This window comes from Papio anubis, chromosome 20 (assembly GCF_008728515.1).
Source record: "Papio anubis isolate 15944 chromosome 20, Panubis1.0, whole genome shotgun sequence".
In the NCBI taxonomy this organism is placed as follows: Eukaryota; Metazoa; Chordata; class Mammalia; order Primates; family Cercopithecidae; genus Papio; species Papio anubis.
Genome location: NC_044995.1, coordinates 5614351 through 5636162, shown reverse-complemented (window position 1 = coordinate 5636162; position 21812 = coordinate 5614351). Strand labels below are relative to the sequence as shown.

The following is a 21812-nucleotide window of genomic DNA, read 5'->3' as shown; positions in this document are numbered from 1 at the left end:
GAAGTATGAGGCAGAGGCTCAGAACTTTGCACAAGGTGCAAGTTCTCAGAACTTTGCTCAGAGCTTTGCACGAGAACTTTGCACAAGGTAAGCTTTGCACTACCACTCAAGCTACTGGTCAAAAAGCAAGTCACGAGCCTGGCCTAGATTCAAGGTGTGAGGAAAGAGACCCCACCCCTTGACAGGAAAATCTGAAAAGTGACATTGCCAAGGAGCACGTATGCAGGAAGGTGTGCAGAACAGGGGCCATTTGTGTAATCTGCCACAGCAGCCCTGATGGAAAGCTACTGCTGCTCCAGGGAGTCCCTAGGCTGGCCCTGAGATGCTTACACCCAGGTTGTGAAAAGGGAGGTTTCAAATCCTAGCTCATTGAAGCCACTATTATTTCGTGTCTCTCCTGCAACAGCTGAATCTACCCCTTAACTATTCATTATGCTGCCAACCTCTGGAACTTGTGTAAAGTGACTTAATAAATTTCCTTATTGTTGAAGCCAGTTGGAGTTAGGTTTTCTGTTACTTAAAACACCCCAAAGCCAAACTGATGCATGTGAAGAATACTCCTTTCTGGGGATTGAAGTCCTAGTGGTCCCTGGTCACAACAGGCCATTCCCTTGGCTCTAGGTTGAGGCAAAAGGAAAATGTCATGCAATCCAGAAGCTGTCACACCACTTGCTCATGATTCAAAGAAGCAGTTCTGCCCAGGTACGGTGGCTCATGCCTGTAATTCCAGCACTTTGGGAAGCCGAAGTAGGCGGACCACTCAAGGTCAGGATTTTGAGACCAGCCTGGCCAACATGCAGAAACCCCATCTGTACTAAAAATACAAAATTAGCCTGGCATGGTGGCGCATTGCCAGCTACTCAGGAGGCTCAGGTAAGAGGATCACTCGAGACTGGGAGACTGAGGTGGCGTAGCTGTGATCACACCACTGCACTCCAGCCTGGGCAACAGAGCAAGACCCTATCAGAAAAAAAAAAAAACAGGTTATGTTTTTAAGCCTCTAAATGTGAAGGGGTTTTGTTACACAGAAAGAGCTAACTAGTACATCTGCACTCTGGACAATAGAAAGGGGGAAATGTGGAAATGGAAGGCAGGCCCCTTGCATTTAAAGGCACTTCAAGGAAGTTACATTGATTGCTGCCACTTACATCCTATTGGTCAGAAAGCAGTCACATGGTTGGAACTACATGCAAAGGATACTGGGAAATGTAGTCTTTCCTTTTTTCTAGTTAACCACGTGCCTCATTAGAACACAGGAATTTTACTACATAGAAAGAGGAGGCCAGGTGCTGTGGCTCACACCTGTAATCCCAGCAGTTTGGGGAGCCAAGGCTGGAGGATCACTTGAACTCAGGAGTTTGAGACCAACCTGGGCAACATGATGAAACCCCCTGTCTACAAATTACCCAAGTAGCACATGTCTATAGTTCCAGCTACTAGGCGGAGTGGGGCGTGGGGAGTGCTGAGGCAGGAGAATGGCTTGAGCCCTGAAGGTCAAGGCTGCAGTGAGCCGAGATTGTGCCACTGCACTCCAGCCTGGCAACAGAGCAAGACTCTATCTCAAAAAAAAAGAGGGGGGAGGGGGAAGAATGGCCACTGGGGAATAAGTAGCTGTCTCTACCACAGAGCTTTAGATGAGGGGTTGCTGGAAGACTTCCAGAAGGAAGAGGCAGGATTGGGCAGGGTTTTAGAAGCCAGTCAAGGTAAGAGGCCGCAAGCAAACTAAGAAAGATGGCTTACAGCTTCCAGCTGAAGGCTTCCATCGTTCCCCGGGGGCTTTGCTGCGGGGACAGGATGACTGAGAAACTCCTCTCCAAACGCCCTGGCCAGGGCAGAAGGCAAAGACTGGAAAAACTTTTCTTGGAAATCTCTGCCAATGAAGACGTAGAGGAAGGGGTTGAGGCTGCTGTTGACACAGCCCAAGGCAAAGCTAGCCTGGAGGATGAGCAGTATCCGGGGGTGGTAGAGTTCTTTGAGCATCACCCGTCGCCACAGATGGACCAACAGCACCACGTTAAACGGGGACCAGCAGATAAAGAAAGCGCTCACCAGCACCAGCAGCAGCCTCTTGGGCTGGTTGGCGTGGACCCAGCCGTCCCACAAGAGCTTGGCCCGGATGAGGTGGGCGCAGGTGCCTATGATTACTAAGGGCCCAAGGAAGCCCAGCAGGAAGTGGCCAATGCTGCCTATAATGTGGCTCTCCACGACCCCTTCAGTCCAAATCTGGGCAGTCTCATTCTCCGAGTTGAACTCCAAGTAGCAGTGCGTACAGCCATTCCATTTTCTGGTTGTCCGGAATTTCATGTGTGCAGAGCACAAGACGGCGGCCAGGAGCCACACCCCGAAGGCCAGCCAGCTCGCTCGCTGCACAGTGCGGTGGTTCAGGGCCCAGACAGGGTAGAGGACAGAGATGCAACGGTCCACAGAGATGAGGACCAGGAGGCAGTTAAGGCAAAATAGCCGAGGAACACAAAGGTGATGTAGAGTTTACAGGCCCACTCTCCGAGGAACCACTGCTTGGAGGCAATATAGTACATGGCAATGGGCAGAGACAGTGAGAGCATGAAATTGGCAAGGGCCAGGTGGAAGAAGCAGACGGTGGAGACCTTGCGGGCCATGCGGAAGACAGTCATCCCCAGCACCAGCCCATTGCCCAGCACTCCGACGACAAAGGACGCAGACAGGACAGCCACGGTCAGCGGGCGGAGGGACCCCACCTCCTCAGACAGGCATCTGGAAGCATTCATCTTCCTGAAACAAGAGTGATCACGTGTCAGGGCCCCAGGTTGCCTGTCACTGCAGTCCCTGGTCCCCTCTGAGACCCCCTCTCATGATTTCTCCATTTCATAACTTTTATGGAATGCTTATTATTATTATTCTTTTAGAGACAGCATCATGCTCTGTCACCCAGGCTGGAGTACAAAGGTACAATCACAGCTCACTGCAGCCTCCACCTCCTAGGCTCAAGAGATCCTCCCACCTCAGCCTCCTGGAGTAGCTGGGACTACAGATACTTACCCCCATGCCCGGCTAATTTTTTAAATTTTTTTTGGGGGGGGGGCATGCAGTCTTTCTCTGTCTCCCAGGCTGGAATGCAGTGGCCTGATCTCAGCTCACTGCAACCTCCGCCTACCAAGTTTAAGCAATTCTGCTGCCTCAGCCTCCCAAGTAGCTGGAACTACAGGCACACGCCACCCACACCTGGCTAATTTTTGTGTTTTCAGTAGAGATGGGGTTTTATGATTTTGGCCAGGCTCGTCTCCAACTCCTGACCTCGTGATCTGCCCGCCTCAGCCTCCAAAATGCTAGGATTACAGGTTTGAGCCGCTATGCCTGGCCTTAATTTTCTTTTTTGTAGAGATGGGGTCTTGCTGTGTTGCCTAGGCTGGTCTTCAACTCCTGGCTTCAAGTGATCCTCCCACCTTGGCCTCCCAGAGTGCTGGGATTACAAGAGTGGGCCATTGAGCCCAGCCTGAATGCTTTTATGATCCATTAACACTGTTCTTTCTCCTTCTTGTTCTTCTCCTTCTCCTTCTCCTTCTCCTCCTTCTTCTTCTTCTTCGACAGAGTCTCACTGTGTTACCCAGGCTGGAGTGCAACGGCACAATCGCAGCCCACTGGACACAATAATATTGTTCTAAGTACCAGAGATAACTCATGTAACAAAACAAGCCCTCATGGAACTTACATCCCGTGAGAGATGCCAGGTGTAATACATATAATAAATTAACTCATGATATACTGCTTTAGAAGACTACCAGTGTTATGGAAAAATAATAAATAAAGTGGAGGGGGCAGGTATGGAGGCTCATGCCTGTAATCACAGCACTTTGTGAGGCTGAAGCAGAAGGACTGGTTGAAGTTAGGAGTTCCAGTCCAAGGTGACCAACATAGTGAGACCCAGTCTCTACAAAAAATAAATAATTAAAAATTTTCATGCCTGTAATCCCAGCACATTGGGAGGTTAAGGCAGGTAGAACACCTGAGGTCAGGAGTTCAAGACCAGCCTGCTCAACATGGCGAAACCCTGTCTCTACTAAAAATACAAAAATTAGCCAGGCATGGTGGCTCACTCCTGTAATCCTAGATATTTGGGAGGCTGAGAATCACTTGAACCTGGGACATTGGAGGTTGCGGTGAGCTGAGATCAGGCCACTGCACTCCAGCCTGGGCGACAGAGTGAGATTCTATCTCTTTAAAAAAAAAAAAAAATCAAATTAAGGAGAATTGGGAATGTGAGAGACAAGAGAGAAAGCAGAAAGGGGCCACTGGTACGCTGAACGGGGTGGTCAGGGAAGACCACAGTGAGAATGTAACATTTGGCCAGGCTCGGTGGCTCACACCTATAATCTCAACACTTTGGGAGGCCAAGGCGGGAGGATCACCTAAGGTCAAGAGTTCGAGACCAGCCTGGCCAACGTGGGGAAACTCCATTTCTACTAAAAACACACAAAAAATTAGCTGGGCGTGGTAGCACACACATGTAATCCCAGCTACTCGGGAGGCTAGGGCAGGAGAATCACTTTAACCTAGGGGGCAGAGGTTGCAGTGAGCCAAGATCACACCATTGCACTAAGCATGGGCAACAGGGTGAGACTCTGTCTCAAAAAAAAAAAAAAAAGAATATAACATTTGAGCAAAGATTTGGAGGAGATGACAAAGTGAGGCACATACGTATCTGGAGGAAGTACCCTTCAGGCAGAACCAGCAGCTTGTGCAAAGGTCCTGAGTCAGGACGGTGCCTGGAATGTTCAAGGAACAGCAGGGAGGCCGGTGTGGCTGGAGCCATGTGGGCAATGGGGAGAGAGGTGAGAGGTGAAGGCAGAGAGGGAAGCAGGCAGATGGAGCAGGACCCTGTGAGTCATAGTGCACACTCTCCTGGCCTTTCCTGTAAGATGGGGGTTACAAAAGACTGTTGAGCAGAGGACAAACAATATCTGACTTAGGTCTTAACAATCACTGTGGCTTTAAGGTTGAGACTAGACTGAGGGGGCGGGATGGAAGCAGGAGGCTGGGAGGAGGCTGCTGCAGGAACCCAGGTGGGCAGTCATGGGGATGGGGACCAGGGTGATGGCAGAGGAGGTGGTAGGAAGCAGATTCCAGGGTCAAGGTGGAGCTGGCAACATTTGCTGCTGGGCTGGATGTGTGAGGTGAGCGGGGAGCAGTGTCTGGGTGACTGCAGGACTTTTGAACCGATGGAAGCTGGAGTTGCTGTGCACTGATGCAGGAGAGCAGGTTTGGGGTGAGACCAGGAGCTCGGGGTTGGTCACTTTGCCTTTGAAATGCCTGTAAGACATCCCGGGGAGACTTCACTAAGGCAGCTGGATACTAGCAGCAAGATTACAGGAGGGGAGCCCGGCACGGTGGCTCACGCCTGTAATCCCAGCACTTTGGAAGGCTGAGGCGGGCGGATCACCTGAGGTCATGAGTTCGAGACCAGCCTGGCCAACATGGTAAAACCCCGTCTCTACTAAAAATACAAAAATTAGCTGGGTGTGGTTGCAGGTGCCTGTAATCCTAGCTACTCGGGAGACTGAAGCAGGAGAATTGCTCGAACCCAGTAGATGGGGGTTACAGTGAGGCAAGATCGCACCACAGCACTCCAGCCTGGGTGACAGAGTGAGGCTCTGTCTCAAAAACAAACAAAAATGACAAGAGGGGTTCCTGGCTGGATACGGGCATGTGGGAGCCATTAGAATTTAGATGCCAGCGGAGCGCAGTGGCTCACTTTTCTAGTCCCAGCACTTTGGGAGACAGAGGCGGGAAGATTGTGTGAGCCCAGGAGTTCCAGACCAGCCTAGATAACACGATGAGACCTTGTCTCTACAAAAATAGTACAAAAGTAATTTAGATACCATTTATGCCTTTGAGCTTGAAAATGACCTCCAAGGGTGAGGTGCAGACAGAGAAGAGAGGTCTGGGGTTGAGGAAAGCTTGAGTTTACACAGCAGACAGGCATAGGTCGAAGCTCTAGTTGAAACACTGGATTATGACTGTGTGATCTTGGGCTCAGGGCTTCCCCCACACCCCGAGCCTCAGTATGCTCATCTGAGATAAGAGTGTAGAATCCTTGAATACCTCTGTCTCCTCCTTCCCTAACCCGCACACCCAGTTCATCACAAAGCCGTTGTTTTTGCTGCCAAAAAGCCTTTTGCCTCTGTCCACTATGTCCTGTCTCCATAGCCCTATCATGCAAGTACACAGCACCCCAGTTTTTTGTTTTTTGTTTGTTTTGTTTTGTTTTGTTTTGTTTTTTTGAGACAGGATCTCGCTGTGTTGCCTAAGCTGGAGTGCAGTGGTACAATCTTGGCTCACTATAACCTCTGCCTCTCAGGTCCAAGCAATTCTTCTGTCTCAGCCCCCTGATGAGGGTAATTGGGACTACAGGCACACACCCTGGGGGCATGCCCAGCTAATTTTTATATTTTTAGTAGAGACGGGGTTTCACCATGTTGGCCAGGCTGATCTTGAACTCCCGACCTCAGATGATTCACGCACCTCAGCCTCCCAAAGTGTGGGGAGTAGCGGCGTGAGCCACCGCGCCTGGCCACCAACTTTGTATTCATCCCCTACCAGCCACTCACCACCCTACAGCCAGAGTGATCCTTTGAAAGCCCAAACCGTGTAACTGCAGCGCTGTGGGAGACCCAGGCAGGAGAATCGCTTGAGGCTAGGGCTTCAAGACCAGTCTAGGCGGCAAGGCGAAACCCTGTCTCTACAAAATAAAAATACATTAGCCAAACAGGGTGGCTTACATTGTAGTTCCAGCTACTCGGGGGGCTGAGGCATGAGGATCACTTGATCCCAGGAGGTCGAGGCTGCAGTGAGCCATGACTGTGCCACTGCACTCCAGCCTGGGCAACAGAGTAAGACCCTGTCTCAGAAAAATACCGTTCAAACCAGACAACTACACTGTGGCTCTTCATTGCTTGTGGGATAAATATGAGTTTCCCCAACACTGCTGGTGAGGGCTGGGGCACCTGCCAGCCTCTCCAGACTTCTCTCGCACCTTCCCCCTCTTTGCGCACCACATCCCGGCTTCCCTACCTTTGTCTCTATTGCCAGGATTCTCTTGTTTCCCTCCCACCCCAGGGCCTTTGCCTGTGCTGCCCCTCTGCCTGGAACACCCTTTCTGTCCTCTGCTTTTTTTTTGAAACTCATTCCTGAGATCTCAGTACAAATTTCACTTTCTCCCCGAAGCTTTTCCTGGCCCTTTTCAATCAGACCCTCCTACAGGAGCTTCTCTCCCATGAAGTGATGGTTACAGGCTGGGCACGGTGACTCATGCCTGTAATACCAGCACTTTGGGAGGCTAAGGTGGGAGGATCACATGAGGTAGGGAGTTTGAGACCAGCCTGGCCAACATGGTGAAACCCCACCTCTACTAAAAATACAAAAATTAGCTGGGTGTGGTGGCGCATGCCTGTAATCCCAGCTACTTGGCAGGCTGAGGCAAGAGAATCCCTTGAACCCGGGAGACGGAGTTGAGAGTGAACTATGATCATGCCACTGCACTCCAGCGTCGGTGACAGAGCAAGACTCTGATCTCCCCTGGCCCCCTCATGCCCCCTGCAAAAAAAAAGAAAAAAAGAAAAAAAAAAAAAAGAGCTGGTTACAGGCAGCAGCAATTAGACCGTGTTTGTTGGATCGTTTGGTGGTCACCCATCTGCTCCGCTCTCTGAGTTCCCTAGAGGCGAGGATGGTGTGTGGATTGCTCCCTGGCCCCAGGAACATAGCAGTCACTTGATACATAATTGATGAGTGATCATTAAGGAGGACAATCTCCCCTTTGTCATCTGAGGATGGATTCATTCATTTAGTGTGAAATTATGCATTGAGCCCAAATAGTACGCCAGACACTACCAAGCGCTGGGGATGCCGCAGTGAGGAAGACAGTCAAATACCCCTGACCAGGCACAGGTCATGCATATGGCATGAGAACAGTCCTCACCCAGAGGAGGTGGCCCGGAACTTTCAGCCCCTCTTTGCCACCTTTTTTTTTTTTTTTTTTTTTGAGACGGAGTCTTACTCTATTGCCTAGGCTGGAGTGCAGTGGTGTGATCTCGGCTCACTGCAACATCCGCCTCCCAGGTTCAAGCAATTCTCCTGCCTCAGCCTCCTGAGTAGCTGGGATTGCAGGCAGCTGCCACCACACCCGGCTGATTTTTGTATTTTTAGTAGAGATGGGGATTCACCATCTTGGCCAACCTGGTCTCGAACTCTTGACCTCAGGTGATCCACCCGCCTCTGCCTCCCTAAGTGCTAGGATTACAGGGGTGAACCACTGCGCCCAGCCCACCACTTCCTTTTTGTATACCCTGGAGAGTGCCCTTCAACTCTCCTAGTCCCTAAGCTCCTATTTCCTGGCTCCCTGAGACCGCTCCCCCTCAACAAATCCCAGTCCCCTGTCACCTTGTGCTGTATCCGAGGGTGAGGGAGCTCTTTCCTTCTTCGTCGTCAGTCCCAGGAGGCTGCCAGCCTCAAGCCCATGTTAAAGGTAGGGGCTAATGGCAGGAAGCTAGCTCTGAGTTTTGGAGCAGATAAATGTCCAGGAAAGAATCTTGAGCAAGAGCCTCAGAGATCACTATCAGTCCGGGAACTGTCACCAGATGTCAGCCCTAATAGGCCCCGGGGGCTGCAGGCTTGGGGGATAAGGAGGAGGCGGGTGCCAGGGAGATCTTTTCGCAAGACCATTCCAATTCTGCCCTCCTTGTGCTAATGAGATTTGTTGAGAGATACAAAACACTTAAAACTTCTTGCGGCCAGGGTCGGTGGCTCACGCCTGTGATCCCAGCACTTTCGGAGGCCAGAGCAGGTAGATTACCTGAGGTCAGGGGTTCAAGACCAGCCTGACCAACATGGCGAAACCCTGTCTCTACTAGAAACACGAAAATTAGCCAGACATCAGGGTGGGTGCCTGTAATCCCAGCTACTTGAGAGGCTGAGGCAGGAGAATCACTTAAACCTGAGAAGCGGGAGTTGCAGTGAGTCGAGATTGAACTACCCACACTCCAGCCTGGGCGACAGTGAGAATCCTCAAAAACAAAAACAGAACAAAACAAAAAGAACTTCTTGGCACATAGTAGGCGCTCAAACATTGTTAGCTCTCTATTATTAATACTGCTCTTATTATTATTATTATTATTATTATTATTATTATTATTGAGACAGAGTCTCGTTCTGTCACCCAGGCTGCAGTGCAGTGGTACAATCTTGGCTCACTGCAAGCTCCGCCTCCCAGGTTCACGATATTCTCCTGCCTCAGCCTCCTGAGTAGCTGGGATTACAGGCGCCCGCCACCATGCCCGGCTAATTTTTTGTAATTTTTAGTAGAGACGGGGTTTCACCGTGTTAGCCAGGATGGTCTCGATCTCCTGACCTCGTGATCCGCCCTCCTTGGCCTCCCAAAGTGCTGGGATTACAGGCGTGAGCCACCGTACCCAACCACTGCTCTTATGATTAATACTGCTATAGTCCTGCTTTGATTAACATCAGGAATAAATTCTGAGAGACACATCCTTAGGCGATTTCATCATTGTGCAAACATCAAAGAGTGCGCTTCCACAAACCTAGGTGGGAGAGCCTGCCACACACCTGTGCCGGATTATCTAGCCCAGGGGTCTAGGCCACAGCCCAAGTGGGACCATCTGTTTATTTTTTGACATGGAGTCTTGCTCTGTTACCCACGCTGATATGCAATGGCCCAATCTCAGCTCACTGAAACTTCTGTCTCCCAGGTTCAAGCGATTCTCCTGCCTCAGCCTCTGGAATAGCTGGGATTACAGGCATGTGCCGCCACAGCGGGATAATTTTTGTATTTTTAGTAGAGATGTCTTTTCACTATGTTGACCATGCTGGTCTCAAACGCCTGACCTCCAGTGATCCACCCACCTCGGTCTCCCAAAGGGTTGTAATCCCAGTTACTGGGAAGGCTGAGGCAGAAGAATCGCTTGAACCCGGGAGGCAGAGGTTGCAGTGAGCCGAGATCTCACCATTACACTCCTGCCTGAGTGACAGAGCAAGACTCCATCTCAGAAAAAGAAAACACGTAACACACAATCACACACATCAGCCTAGGCCTATGCAGGGTCAGGATCATCAGCGTGACTGTCTTCCACCTCCAAGTCTTATCCCAGTGAAAGATCTTCAGGGGCAGTAACACCCTTGGAGCTGTCATCTCCCAGGATAACAATGCTTCCTTCTGGACACCTCCTGAAGGAGCTGCCTGAGGCTGTTTGACAGTTTTTCCCTTTCTATTTTTTTTTTTTTTCCCTTTTGAGGCAAGGTCTCACTCTGTCACCCAGGCTGGAGTGCAGTGGCACAGTCTCAGCTCACTGCAGCCTATGCCTCTCAGGCTCAAACGATCCTCCCACCTCAGCCTCCCGAGTAGCGGGAACTAAGGCACGCACCACCACACTCAGCTGATTTTTAAATTTTTTTCTTTTTTGCAAAGACTAGGTCTCCCTATATTGCCCAGGTTGGTCTCGAACTCCTAGACTCAAGCAGTTAACTTTTCTTTATAAATAAAAGGCGTACACTCTAAAACAACAACAAAAATTATAGTACAGTGAATAAAGGCCGGTCACAGTGGCTTACACCTGTTTCCCAGAACTTTGAGAGGTCAAAGTGGGCAGATCACTTGAGGTCAGGAGTACGAGACCAGCCTGGCCAACATGTGAAACCCCATCTCTACTAAAAATACAAAAATTATTCAGGCATGGTGGTGCATGCCTATAATCCCAGCTACTCAGGAGGCTGAGGCAGAAGAATCACTTGAACTGGGGAGGCAGAGGTTGCAGTGAGCAAAGATCGCACTGCTGCCCTCCAGCCTGGGTGACAGAACGAGACTCCATCTCAAAAAACAAACAAACAAACCGACAAACCTATATATAGTAAATACATACACCAGTAACATAGTTGTTTATTGACTTTTTTTTCTTTTTTGCAGAGACAGGGTCTCATTATGCTGCCAGGGCTGGTCTCGAACTTCTGGCCTCAAACCATTGCCCTACTTCAGCCTCCCAAAGTGCTGGGATTACAGGTGCGAGCCACCATGTCCTGCCTGTTGCCATAGACGAGTATGATGTACTGTACACAGTTGTATGTGCTATGCTTTTATGACTGGCGGTCAAGTAGGTCTGTGTACACCAGCATCAGCACAAACATCAGAGTAACGCCTTGAGCTACTCCATTATGACAGCTACAACATCACTGGGTGATTGCAGTCTTCCAGCTCCGTTACAATGGGTGGGGCCGCTGTCGGATGTGCAGTCTGTCATTGACAGAAACCTGGTTATGCTGCGCATGGCTTTATTTCCTCAGGAGAATGCTGTGGCCTCAGCGGTAACATTTCACTGACTCTAAGACACATCATGTCAACAGGTGTCACCAGAAAGACAAGATGTTGTAACCAAGCGAGTTATAGAGAAACGCCGCACTTTGAGACAAATTATACAGTCCTTTATTAGCCGGCAACCGAGAGACAGCTAGCGCTTAAAATTCTCTCAGCCCCGAAGAAGGGGCTAGATTCTCTTTTATAGTGTGGTCTAAATAGGAGAGGGAGGTTTCACTGAAGCAGTTTTACAGAAGCAGAAGAGGCAAAAAGTTAAAAAATTAATTGGTTATAGAAGCAGTTACAAAAAATAAACAGTTCCAGGTGCAGAGGCTTAAACTATCACTAAGAGATAAATGCAGGGGCTTTTAGGTACCTTCCGCCGAGCACATTCCCAGGAGCTGCTGGTACAACCTGCCTCAATATCTTATCGGCAGGTGCATTCCTGGATGTGCTTGGAGTCAGTTTGCACTAGTTATTCCCTTAAGGGGGATAAAAGGGGCTGCAAGTGAAGAAACTAAAATGGAGTCTGTCCGGCTCTCTCTGCTAGGAGAGAGTCACTCAGGTTAAAACAAGGTAAGGTATCACAAAGACACGACCTAAAAAATACAATCCAATGCTTTCTATTCTATTCTATTCTATTCTATTCTATTCTATTCTATTCTATTCTATTCTATTCTATCCTATCCTATCCTATCCTATCCTATCCTATCCTATCCTATCCTATTTTATTTTATGTTTTGAGTAGGAGTCTCGCTCTGTCACCCAGGCTGGAGCACAATGGTGCAATCTTGGCTCACTGCAACCTCCACCTTCCAGATTTAAGTGATTCTCCTGCCTCAGCCTCCCAAGTACCTGGGATTACAGGTGGGTGTCACCTCACCCAGCTAATTTTTGTATTTTTAGTAGAGACAAGATTTCACCATATTGGCCAGGCTGGTCTCAAACTCCTGACCTCAGGTGATCCACCTGAGGCCAAGGCAGGCGGATCACTTGAGGTCAGGAGTTCGAGGCCAGCCTGGCCAACATGGTGAAACCCTATCTTTACTAAAACTACAAAAATTAGCCAGGCATGGTGGCACACACCTGTAGTCCCAGCTACTCGGGAGGCTGAGGCAGGAGAATCACTTGAACCTGGGAGGTAGAGGTTTGCAGTGAGTTGAGATTGCACCACTGCACTCCGGCCTGGGCAACAGAGTGTAACTCTGTCTCAATAAATAAATAAATATTTCAGCATCAATTTCCAAAAGAAAGGACTCCTTTGAAAGAAATACAGTTACCAGGCATGGTGGCGCATTTCTGTGATTTTAGCACTTTGTGAGGCCAAGGCAGGCAGATCATTTGAGGTCAGGAGTTCAAAACCAGCCTGGACAACATGGTGAAACCTTGTCTTTACTAAAAATACAAAAAAAAAAAAAAAATTAGCCAGGTGTGCTGGTGGATGCCTGTAATCCCAGTTACTTGGGAGGCTGAGGTAGGAGAGTTGCTTGAACCTGGGAGGTAGAGGTTGCAGTGAGCGGAGATCATGCCACTGCAGTGTAGCATGGGTGACAGAGCAAGACTCCTTCAAAAAAAAAAAAAAAAAAAAAAGGAAAGAAAGAAATAAAAAGAAATATAATTTTATTACCACATCCCCAAAATAGCAATAATTCCAATTCCTTAGCGCACACACACACACAAGTCCCTCAATGTTTATATTCCCAATTGTCCCATAACAATTATAAACATTTTTGGGAAGGGGGTGTCTTAACTCTTCCAGATCACTTTTGGACTCAGAAGCATCCATGTCTTTATATTTCTATACACTGCCATCCTCTGTGGCATCTAGATCAAGGGGATTGGCAAACTTTTCCTGTAAAGTGACACAGAGGAAATGTTTTGGGCTTTTCATGCCCCAGAGCCTGTGTCAACCAGTTAGCTCTGCTGTTGTGGGATGAAGGAGGATCCACGAAAAACAGTGGGCAGGGCCGTGTGCCAATAAAACTTTATTTATGGACATTGAATTTTGAATTTCGTATCATTTTCGTGTGTCATGAACGTTATTATCCTTCTTTTGATTTTGCCTAACCGTTAGCTCACTGACTGCCCCAAAACAGGCAGTAGGCCAGGGCACTAAACTGGTGGAGTCATAGTTTGAAACCCAGAAATTATCCTATCACATTCAACCTGACTGCTAAAGACTGCCTGTAAGGAAGGCTCATTTTATTGACTCATACCTGTAATCCCCAGCACTTTGGGAGGCTGGGAGATGATGGATCACTTGAGGTCAGGAGTTAGGGCCTACCCACAGCCAACGCCGTCAAACCCCATCTCTAAAAATAAAGATTAATAGCCAGGTGTGGCCAGGTGCCTGTAGTCCCAGCTACCGAGGCTGAGGCAGGAAAAATCCACTTGAACCCAGGAGGTAAAAAGGTTGCAGTGAGGCAGGTGCTGCCTCCCAGCCAGGAGTGACCAGGGAGTGGACTCCATCTCAAAAAATAATAATTAAAGCTAGAGACGGTTCTTTTCTAAAAAGGAACAGCAGGAGGCTGGTAAGATGGCAGTTGTTCTTCCCAGGCATGCATGCCTGGTTCAGGGGATTACCTCTCCCCATGGAATTTGGGAAATCCTCGAGTGTAATGTTCCCTCCTGCCGCGCAGCGTTCAGCCTCTTTTTGCACTTTGTTTGGGTAGCCGTCTGGCGGTACTGTTTGGATGCAGGGGAATGTGGACCTGGTTCTTTACATGTTTATGCATAAAATATATATTATATGTCTCATATGGCCTATATTATATTTATATATTGCATATATGCCATTATATTTTATATATATTATATTTTATATAATATACTCTTTTATTTTTATATATTATATATTTTTATATATTTTTTATATAATATATAATGCTCTCTTTATATATATTATATGTATTTGTGTGAAGTCCTGCCCCAGAACGGTAGGCCAGTTTTCAATCTGACTCCACTGGCCTCCACCTCAGGTTCGGTGGATTCTCCTGCCTCAGCCTTCCAAGTAGCTGGGACCACAGGTGTACAACACCTCATTCTGAGGCTGGCATGGCCCAGCCAATTTTAGTAGGATGGGTTTCACCATGAGTCCCGTTCGAATCTCAGAACTTCTGACCTCCAGGTGATCACTACCTTAGCCTCCCAAAGTATTCAGGTCAGGTAAACCTTGACCAGCTTGACCTATTACCACATGGTGCTGAAGTTTGGGTTGCGGTGGCCCCATCACCCCGGGTACTAGGCAGATCCCCGATAGTTGGTTTTCAACCCTCGCTGCCTGCCCTTTCCCTTCTCCAGCAGTCCGGGTACCCTTTGTTTCCATATTTTAGTCATGAGTACTCAGTAATTGAAATCTCACTTTGCAAGGCGAGGAACTTATGTAGTATTGGTTTTCCTGTTCTTGCGTTGAATTCAATGGGAGATGTGGCACTTCCAGCGCATGCGCGTACTTTTTAGAGGGGTAAATATTTCATTTTTTTTTTTTAGACAAGCGTTTCTCTTTTTTGTGCCCGGGCTGGAGTGCAATGGATTTGATCTTGGCCACTGCAACCTCCAGCCTCCCGGGTTCAAAGTCCTCCTGCCTCAGCCTACGCTCGCAGTTTGGGCGCTGGCAGCCGCCTTCAGTATTTTTTGTATTTCATGAAGAGATGAGTTTAGCAGCTCATTGCAAAAGCAGGCTGGTCTGAACTCCCACCGGCGCAAGTGATCCACCCACCTCAGCCTCCCAGGTACCGGGATCCACAGGCATGAGCCACTGCACAACCTCCAGCATATATTCATCTCACGCTCTTTACCCGCTGCGCTGCTGTGGCTCCTGAACCTTTTAAATCGCAGGTACCCCATGACGGTTTGCGTTATTACCCAGCTGATGGTGCGGCGATTTAGATGTTTATTTCACTGTTTTGCATTATAAATGGTGCTGCAAATAACACCTTTGGGGATGAAAATTTTGTCTGTGTTCAGGATTATTTCTTTGCTCTCAATTCCCACAAGTGAACCCCAAGAAAGAAAAGATCTTGTCTCTGTCACCCAGAAGGTCCTGACAACCCTATAACCCAGCAGGACAGATGCTGCCCCCGGCCTCCCGCACCGCCCCGGGGATTCCTGTGAGATTGTTTCCTGCTTGTTGATGGACGGGGTTGGATTTTGATTTCTTGTGTGCGGGAACGTCTTCCTGCGATGACGGTTGGCCACTCTCCCTCCTTCCGATTTGCAAACGCCTCTCTGTGTCTTTTGCCCACTTGCCTACTGGAATCCGACTTTGTTCCTTCTCTGTGTGGTTTACATGATAAGATTATTGATGCTATTTCTGTCGCAGGGAATATAAGGTTTTTTCCAGGTCTCTTTCTTGACTTGTAATTTTAGTATGAGTTTTGTTTTATACACAGAGATTTTAATTTAAAGGCTGTCAAATCTGTCTCCTTAATACGAGAACAAAAGAGAAAAACTTAGTTAGCATTTTTAAAGTAAGGCATAATTTGCACACAGCACAATTCACCCTTTTTAGGTGCAGTTCTGAGGTTTTGGCAAATGCACACATCAAGTGACCATCCCACAACCAAAACACAGAACAGTTCCATCACCGCAAATCCCCTCACCCCCCGTTATGGCACAAGTGTTTAAAACATAAGAAAGCTAAGAGAATAGATGTGAATAGGCAATTCTTTTCTCCGGGTTGCTCTATGTTTTATGATATTGACCCCTAATTTTTGTCTTTTTTTTCTTGAATAAAACCAAAAATGCTAAATGAGGGGGAAATTGCAGATCAAACTAAAATTTGTAGTTAAAGAATCCCCTGCCATCCTCGTTCTTCCCTCAGATAATGAGAATTGTTAACAGTTCATATCTTTCTTTTCTTTTCTTTTTATAGAGATGGGATCTTGCCATGTTGCCCAGGCTGGTCTCAAACTTCTGGGCTCAAGTGATCCTCCAGCCTTGGCCTCCCAATATGCTGGGATTACAGGTGTGAGCCACTGTGCCTAGCCGAGTTCAACTCTTTTAGATTCCACATGTAAGTGAGATTGTGCAGTGTACTTTTTTTTTTTTTTTAACCTAGAGATTACTTCACAGTTACAGAAAAGTTACAACAGTATAAAGAGGCTGGGCACAGTGGCTCACACCTGTAATCCCAGCACTTTGGGAGGCCAAGGAGGGCAGATCACCTGAGGTCAGGAGTTCCAGACTAGCCTGGCCAACATGGCAAAACCCCGTCTCTACCAAAAATACATAAAAATTAGACAGGCATGGTGGCGTGCGCCTCTAATCCCAGCTACTTGGAAGGCTGAGGCTGTTTTGTTTTTGTTTTGCTTTGTTTTGTTTTGAGACAGAGTCTCCCTCTATCGCCCAGGCTGGAGTGCCGTGGTGCGATCTCAGCTCACTGCAGCCTCCTTCACCTCACTTGAACCTGAGAGGCGGAGGCTGCAGTGAGCCGAGATCGCACCACGGCACTCCAGCCTGGGCGACAGAGGGAGGCTCCATCTCAAACACACACACACACACAAACACACACACACACATGCACGCACGCACCCTGAACCATGGAGTGTGGTGAGCACATCGAGGTGCTGGGACGGTGGTGCCTGGAGAGGACCTGGCAGCTCCATGCCCTTCCCCGTAACTCACCCCATGCATCTCTTTCGTTCCTGAATTCTATCCTTTATAATAAACCAGTAATAATAAGTAAAATGCTTGCCTGAATTCTGTGAGTTGTTCCAGTGAATTTTTTTTTTTTTTTTTGAGACAGGGTCTCGCTCTGTCACCCAGGCTGGAGAATGGTTGCCTGATCATAGCTCACTGCTACCTCAATCTTCTGGGCTCAAGTGAGCCTCCTGCCTCAGCCTCCTGGGTAGCTGGGACTACAGGTGCATGTGCCCACACTTGGCTAATTTGTTTTTATTTTTGGTAGAGATGGGGTCATGCTATGTTGCCCAAGCTGGTCTCCAACTCCTGGGCTCAAGTGATCCTCCCTCCTTGGCCTCTCAAAGTGCTGAGACTACAAGCATGAGCCACGGTGCCCAACCTGTAGCGAATTAGTGTATTTGAGTAGGTGTTTTATTCCATTTGCGCTACTATAAAGGAATATCTGAGGCTGCGTCATTCATAAAGAAAAGAGATGTATTTGGCTCACGGTTCTGCAGGTTGTACAAGCATGGCACCTGCATCTGTTCAGCTTCCAGTGAGGACTTCAGGGAGCCTCCAATCATGGTGGAAGCCAAAGGAGGAGCCAGCACGTTGACACAATGAGAGATGGAACAAGAGAGAGAGGGAAGAGGTGTCAGACTTTTTTTTTTTTGGTTGATGTGGGGAGGGAGACAGATTCTCACTCTGTCGCCCCAGCTGGAGTGCAGTGGCACAATCTCAGTTCACTGCAACCTCCACCTCCTGGGCTCAAGCAATCCTCCTGCCTCAGCCTCCTGAGTAGCTGGGATTACAGGCACGTGCCACCACACAGGACTAATTTTTGCATTTTAGTAGAGATGGGGTTTCACCATCTTGTCCAGGCTGGTCTCGAGCTCCTGATCTCAGGTGATCCACCTGCCTCGGCCTCCCAAAGTGCTGGGATTACAGGCGTGAGCCACCGCGCCTGATCCAGACTCTTTTAAACAGTCGGATCTCATATGAGCTCACAGACTGGGAACTCTCATTACTGCAAGGACAGCACCAAGCCATTCATGAGGGATCCGCCCCCAAGACCCAAACACCTGCCCTCAGGCCCCACCTCCAACACTGGAGGCCCCATTTCAACATGAGATTTGTGGAGGAGGCAAACATCCAAACCTTATCAGTGGGAGTTTTGGGAACCCCTGAACTGGTGATTGGCCGGGCGGAAATTCAGGTCGCGTGGACACCCTCCTGTAGCTGGCATCTGAGGTGGGGGCAGTTTTTTGTTTGTTTGTTTGTTTTTTCGTTTTCTTTTTGTTTTGTTTTGAGACAGAGTCTCACTCTGTTGCCCAGGCTGGAGTGCAGAGGTGTGATCTCGGCTCACTGCTACCTCCACCTCCCGGGTTCAAGCAATTCTTCTGCCTCAGTCTCCCAAGTAGCTGGGACTACAGGCGCACACCACCACGCCCGGCTAATTTTTGTATTTTTAGCAGAGATGGGGTTTTACCATATTGACCAGGCTGGTCTTGAACTCATGATCCGCCCTCCTCGGCTCCCCAATGTGCTGGGATTACAGGTGTGAGCCACCGCACTAGGCCTGAGATGGCGGCAGTTTTGTGGCCCGAGTCCATAACCTGCAGCGTCTGACACTAACTCTGGGCAGTGGATGCTGGAACTGAATTGAATGTTTGGGCACCCGGTTGGTGTTGGAGAACTGGGGAATTGGGGGAAGAACCTCTCAGGGTCCCTTTAGGATGGAGCTCCTAGTTGGATACAGCTGTGTGAGCCTCACAGCAGGGACTCAGGGAATGTTCACTGCAGAATGAACAAAGTGAGACCTGGAGAGCTGAGGAAACCTGCTCCAGCGACAAGGCAGAGAGTCCCAGGGCTAGAATCCCATCCCATCTCCTCTTCCAACCAGCCTCCCCACAGGAAGCCCAGGCCAGAGCTCAGACCGGCCCACATGGCTGAGTATTCGGAGCAGGATGACAGGGCATTCCAGTCCTCGGGGTGTTAGGTTTTGAAGGGAAGGCGAGGGTTAAAGAATGACACCACAGGCCGGGCACGGTGGCTCACACCTGTAATCCCAGCACTTTGGGAGGCCTAGATGGGTGGATCACCTGAGGTCAGGAGTTTGACACCAGCCTGGCCAACATGGTGAAACCCCAACTCTACTAAAAATACAAAAATCAATCAGCCAGGCATGGTGGCGTGCACCTGTAATCCCAGCTACTCGGGAGGCTGAGGCGGGGGCATTGCTTGAACCAGGGAGGCGGAGGTTTCAGTGAGCTGAGATCGTGCCATTGCACTCCAGCCTGGGTGAAAGAGCAAAACTCCATCTCAAAAAAACAAACAAAGAAACAAACAAAACAGAGAGAGAGAGAGAGAGAGAGAGAGAGAGAGAGATGGTGGCTCAACAGCAACACAGGTATATTGCAAAAACCTGTGGAGATGGGGGACCAGCTTAGGGCCCGAGCCCACAGCCGCTTATAGGCTGGGGTACTTAAAGGTATGGGTGGGAGGGTCTGAGCAGTATGGCTTGCTGCCTGGCAGGATATCGATAAGAAGTGCGATCAGGCGGTTTGGCCCTTTTTCCAGTGGGATATGATAAGATATTCCTTGGACCTTTGCCCAGCAGACTATGACAGGGATTTTTCCTTCAGTCGGGCCTTTGCATGGCAGGGTATGATAAGGATGTCTCTCACCGCCTGAACCCTCATGGAATATTTCACTTTGACCAAGGTCTGTGAAATGGCAGAAGGCTTCCAAAATGGTGCAGTTTGGACTAACACTGGGTAGGCAGCGAAAGAGCAGAAATAGTGCTCTGTGTCTGGGCATCTTCCGGTCACCACGCGGTGGGGATTGCTGAAGGTGCAGGGGCGGGGAGTGGACACAGGCCACGGGAGAGGCTATTCTGGAGCCCCTGTAAGTTGACTAGCTTTGCGGGCTCCTCCTGGCAGCCTCCTTCAGTGGGGAGGGTGAGAACCTTGCACAGAACCTGACTGAGAGCCCCAGGAGGAGAGGGAGCTGCCCTAGGTGACAGGTTACAACAGGCTGAAGTGACACCAGCCTCTGTCTGATTCCAGATCTCTCTCTGTTTCCCATATTTGCTGAGGAGAAGCCATAAGCTCAAGCAGCTCCTACTGTTGTCCCAGTGATGCTAGACAGGTGAGACCCCAAGTTGGGGCTTGGCCTGGGAGGGCTCGTGGCTTTGGACAGGAAAGAATTCAAGGGTAAGCGGGTGGTGTTAGTCAGCAACTTCTTCTGACCTGTCATCAGAAAGTATAGACAGCAATTTTTTTTTTTTTTTTGAGGCAGAGTCTTGCTCTGTTGCCCAGGCTGGAGTGCAGTGCTGCAATCTTGGCTCACTGCAACCTCCGCCTCCCAGGTTCAAACAATTTTCCTGCCTCAGCTTCCTGAGTAGCTAGGATTACGGGTGCCCGCCACCATGCCTGGCTAATTTTTGTATTTTTAGTAGAGACAGAGTTTCACCATGTTGGCCAGGCTGCTCTCGAACTCCTGATGTCAAGCGATCCTCCTGCCTCAGCCTCCCAGTTGGCATTACAGGCGTGAGCCACCACGCCCAGCCAACATTAACTTTTATCGAAGCCGCAGTGTATAGCAGAAACAGGGGTACTGCTCCTTGTCTGAAAGGCTACCCCATAGGCAGTGTGCCCAGAGCAGCAGCTCAGGGGCGGTCTGCAGCAATACTTATACCCACTTTTAATTATATGCAAATTAAGGTACAGATTATCTAGTAATAACTAGGAAAAGGGTGGTAACTTCCAGGTCATCAAGTCACTGCCATGGAGAGGAGTGGTAACTTCCCGGTGTTGTCATGGCAACGGTAAACTGACATGACACTGGTGGGCGTGTCTTATGGAGAAGTGCTTTCCCCTCTTCCCTGTTTCAGCTGGTCTTCAACATGATGCTGAGTCCAAGCCCCACCTCCAGAGTCTAGTCCCACCTCCTACTTCATCAGGCACTGGGGGAGGGAGAGAGAGGATTTACCGCTTAATGGTTGCAGAGTTGCTGTTTGTGGGGGGGGGATGAAAAATTTTTAAATAGATTGTGGTGATGGTTATACAACGTTACGAATGTAATTAATGCCACTGAATTATACATTTAAAAATGGTTCAGTGAAATTTTGTCACACATTAACATAATGTTAAAAATGAATAACGCAATATACCAACAACCGCTGAATTTTACTCTTTACATGGGTGAATTGCGTGGTATGTAAATTATATCTTAACAAAGTGATTTCTTTTTTTCTTTTTTTTTTTTTTATTGAGACTGAGTCTCACTCTGTCGCCCAGGCTGGGGTGCAGTGGCGCAATCTCAGCTCACTGCAAGCTCCTCCTCCCAGGTTCACGCCATTCTCCTGCCTCAGCCTCCCAAGTAGCTGGGACTACAGGCGCCCTCCACCACGCCCGGCTAATTTTTTTGTATTTTTAGTAGAGACGGGGTTTCACCGTGTTAGCCAGGATGATCTTGATCTCCTGACCTCGTGATCCGCGCGCCTCCGCCTCCCAAAGTGCTGGGATTACAGGCGTGAGGCACGTGATTTCTCTTCTTAAATTCAGTGTCTTACTCACATGTGGCCTGTGGCTACCATCCAGGCAGTCCAGGGCGGGGCTATTTCACTTCATGCTTGGGTTCCCAGCCCTGCCACCTGGCTGGGTGGCCTTGGATAAGTAAAGTCATCTTTCTGAGCTCCTTTTCTTCGTCTGTAACATGGAGATAACAACAGCACCCACCTCAAGGCTGTTGCAGGGTTTAAATGAGAGCAAAGTGAAAAATTCTCAGCAGGATATCCGGCAAACACAGAGTACTCTTTTCTGTGAGCCGTTATGATTATTGGCCCACTAAGAAA

The 21812-nt window shown here is 48.9% G+C and overlaps 1 protein-coding gene across 1 annotated transcript; it reads right to left on the bottom strand.

The window, feature by feature from the left end:
- Positions 1-925: 925 nt before the first annotated feature.
- Positions 926-6192, bottom strand: GPR32 (G protein-coupled receptor 32). Its single transcript, XM_021930451.2, is given in 4 exon segments — positions 926-1798; positions 1801-2450; positions 2453-2825; positions 6079-6192. Coding segments are annotated over 4 exon segments (1248 nt in total). The 3' UTR covers positions 926-1687.
- Between the last annotated feature and the right edge of the window lie 15620 nt (positions 6193-21812).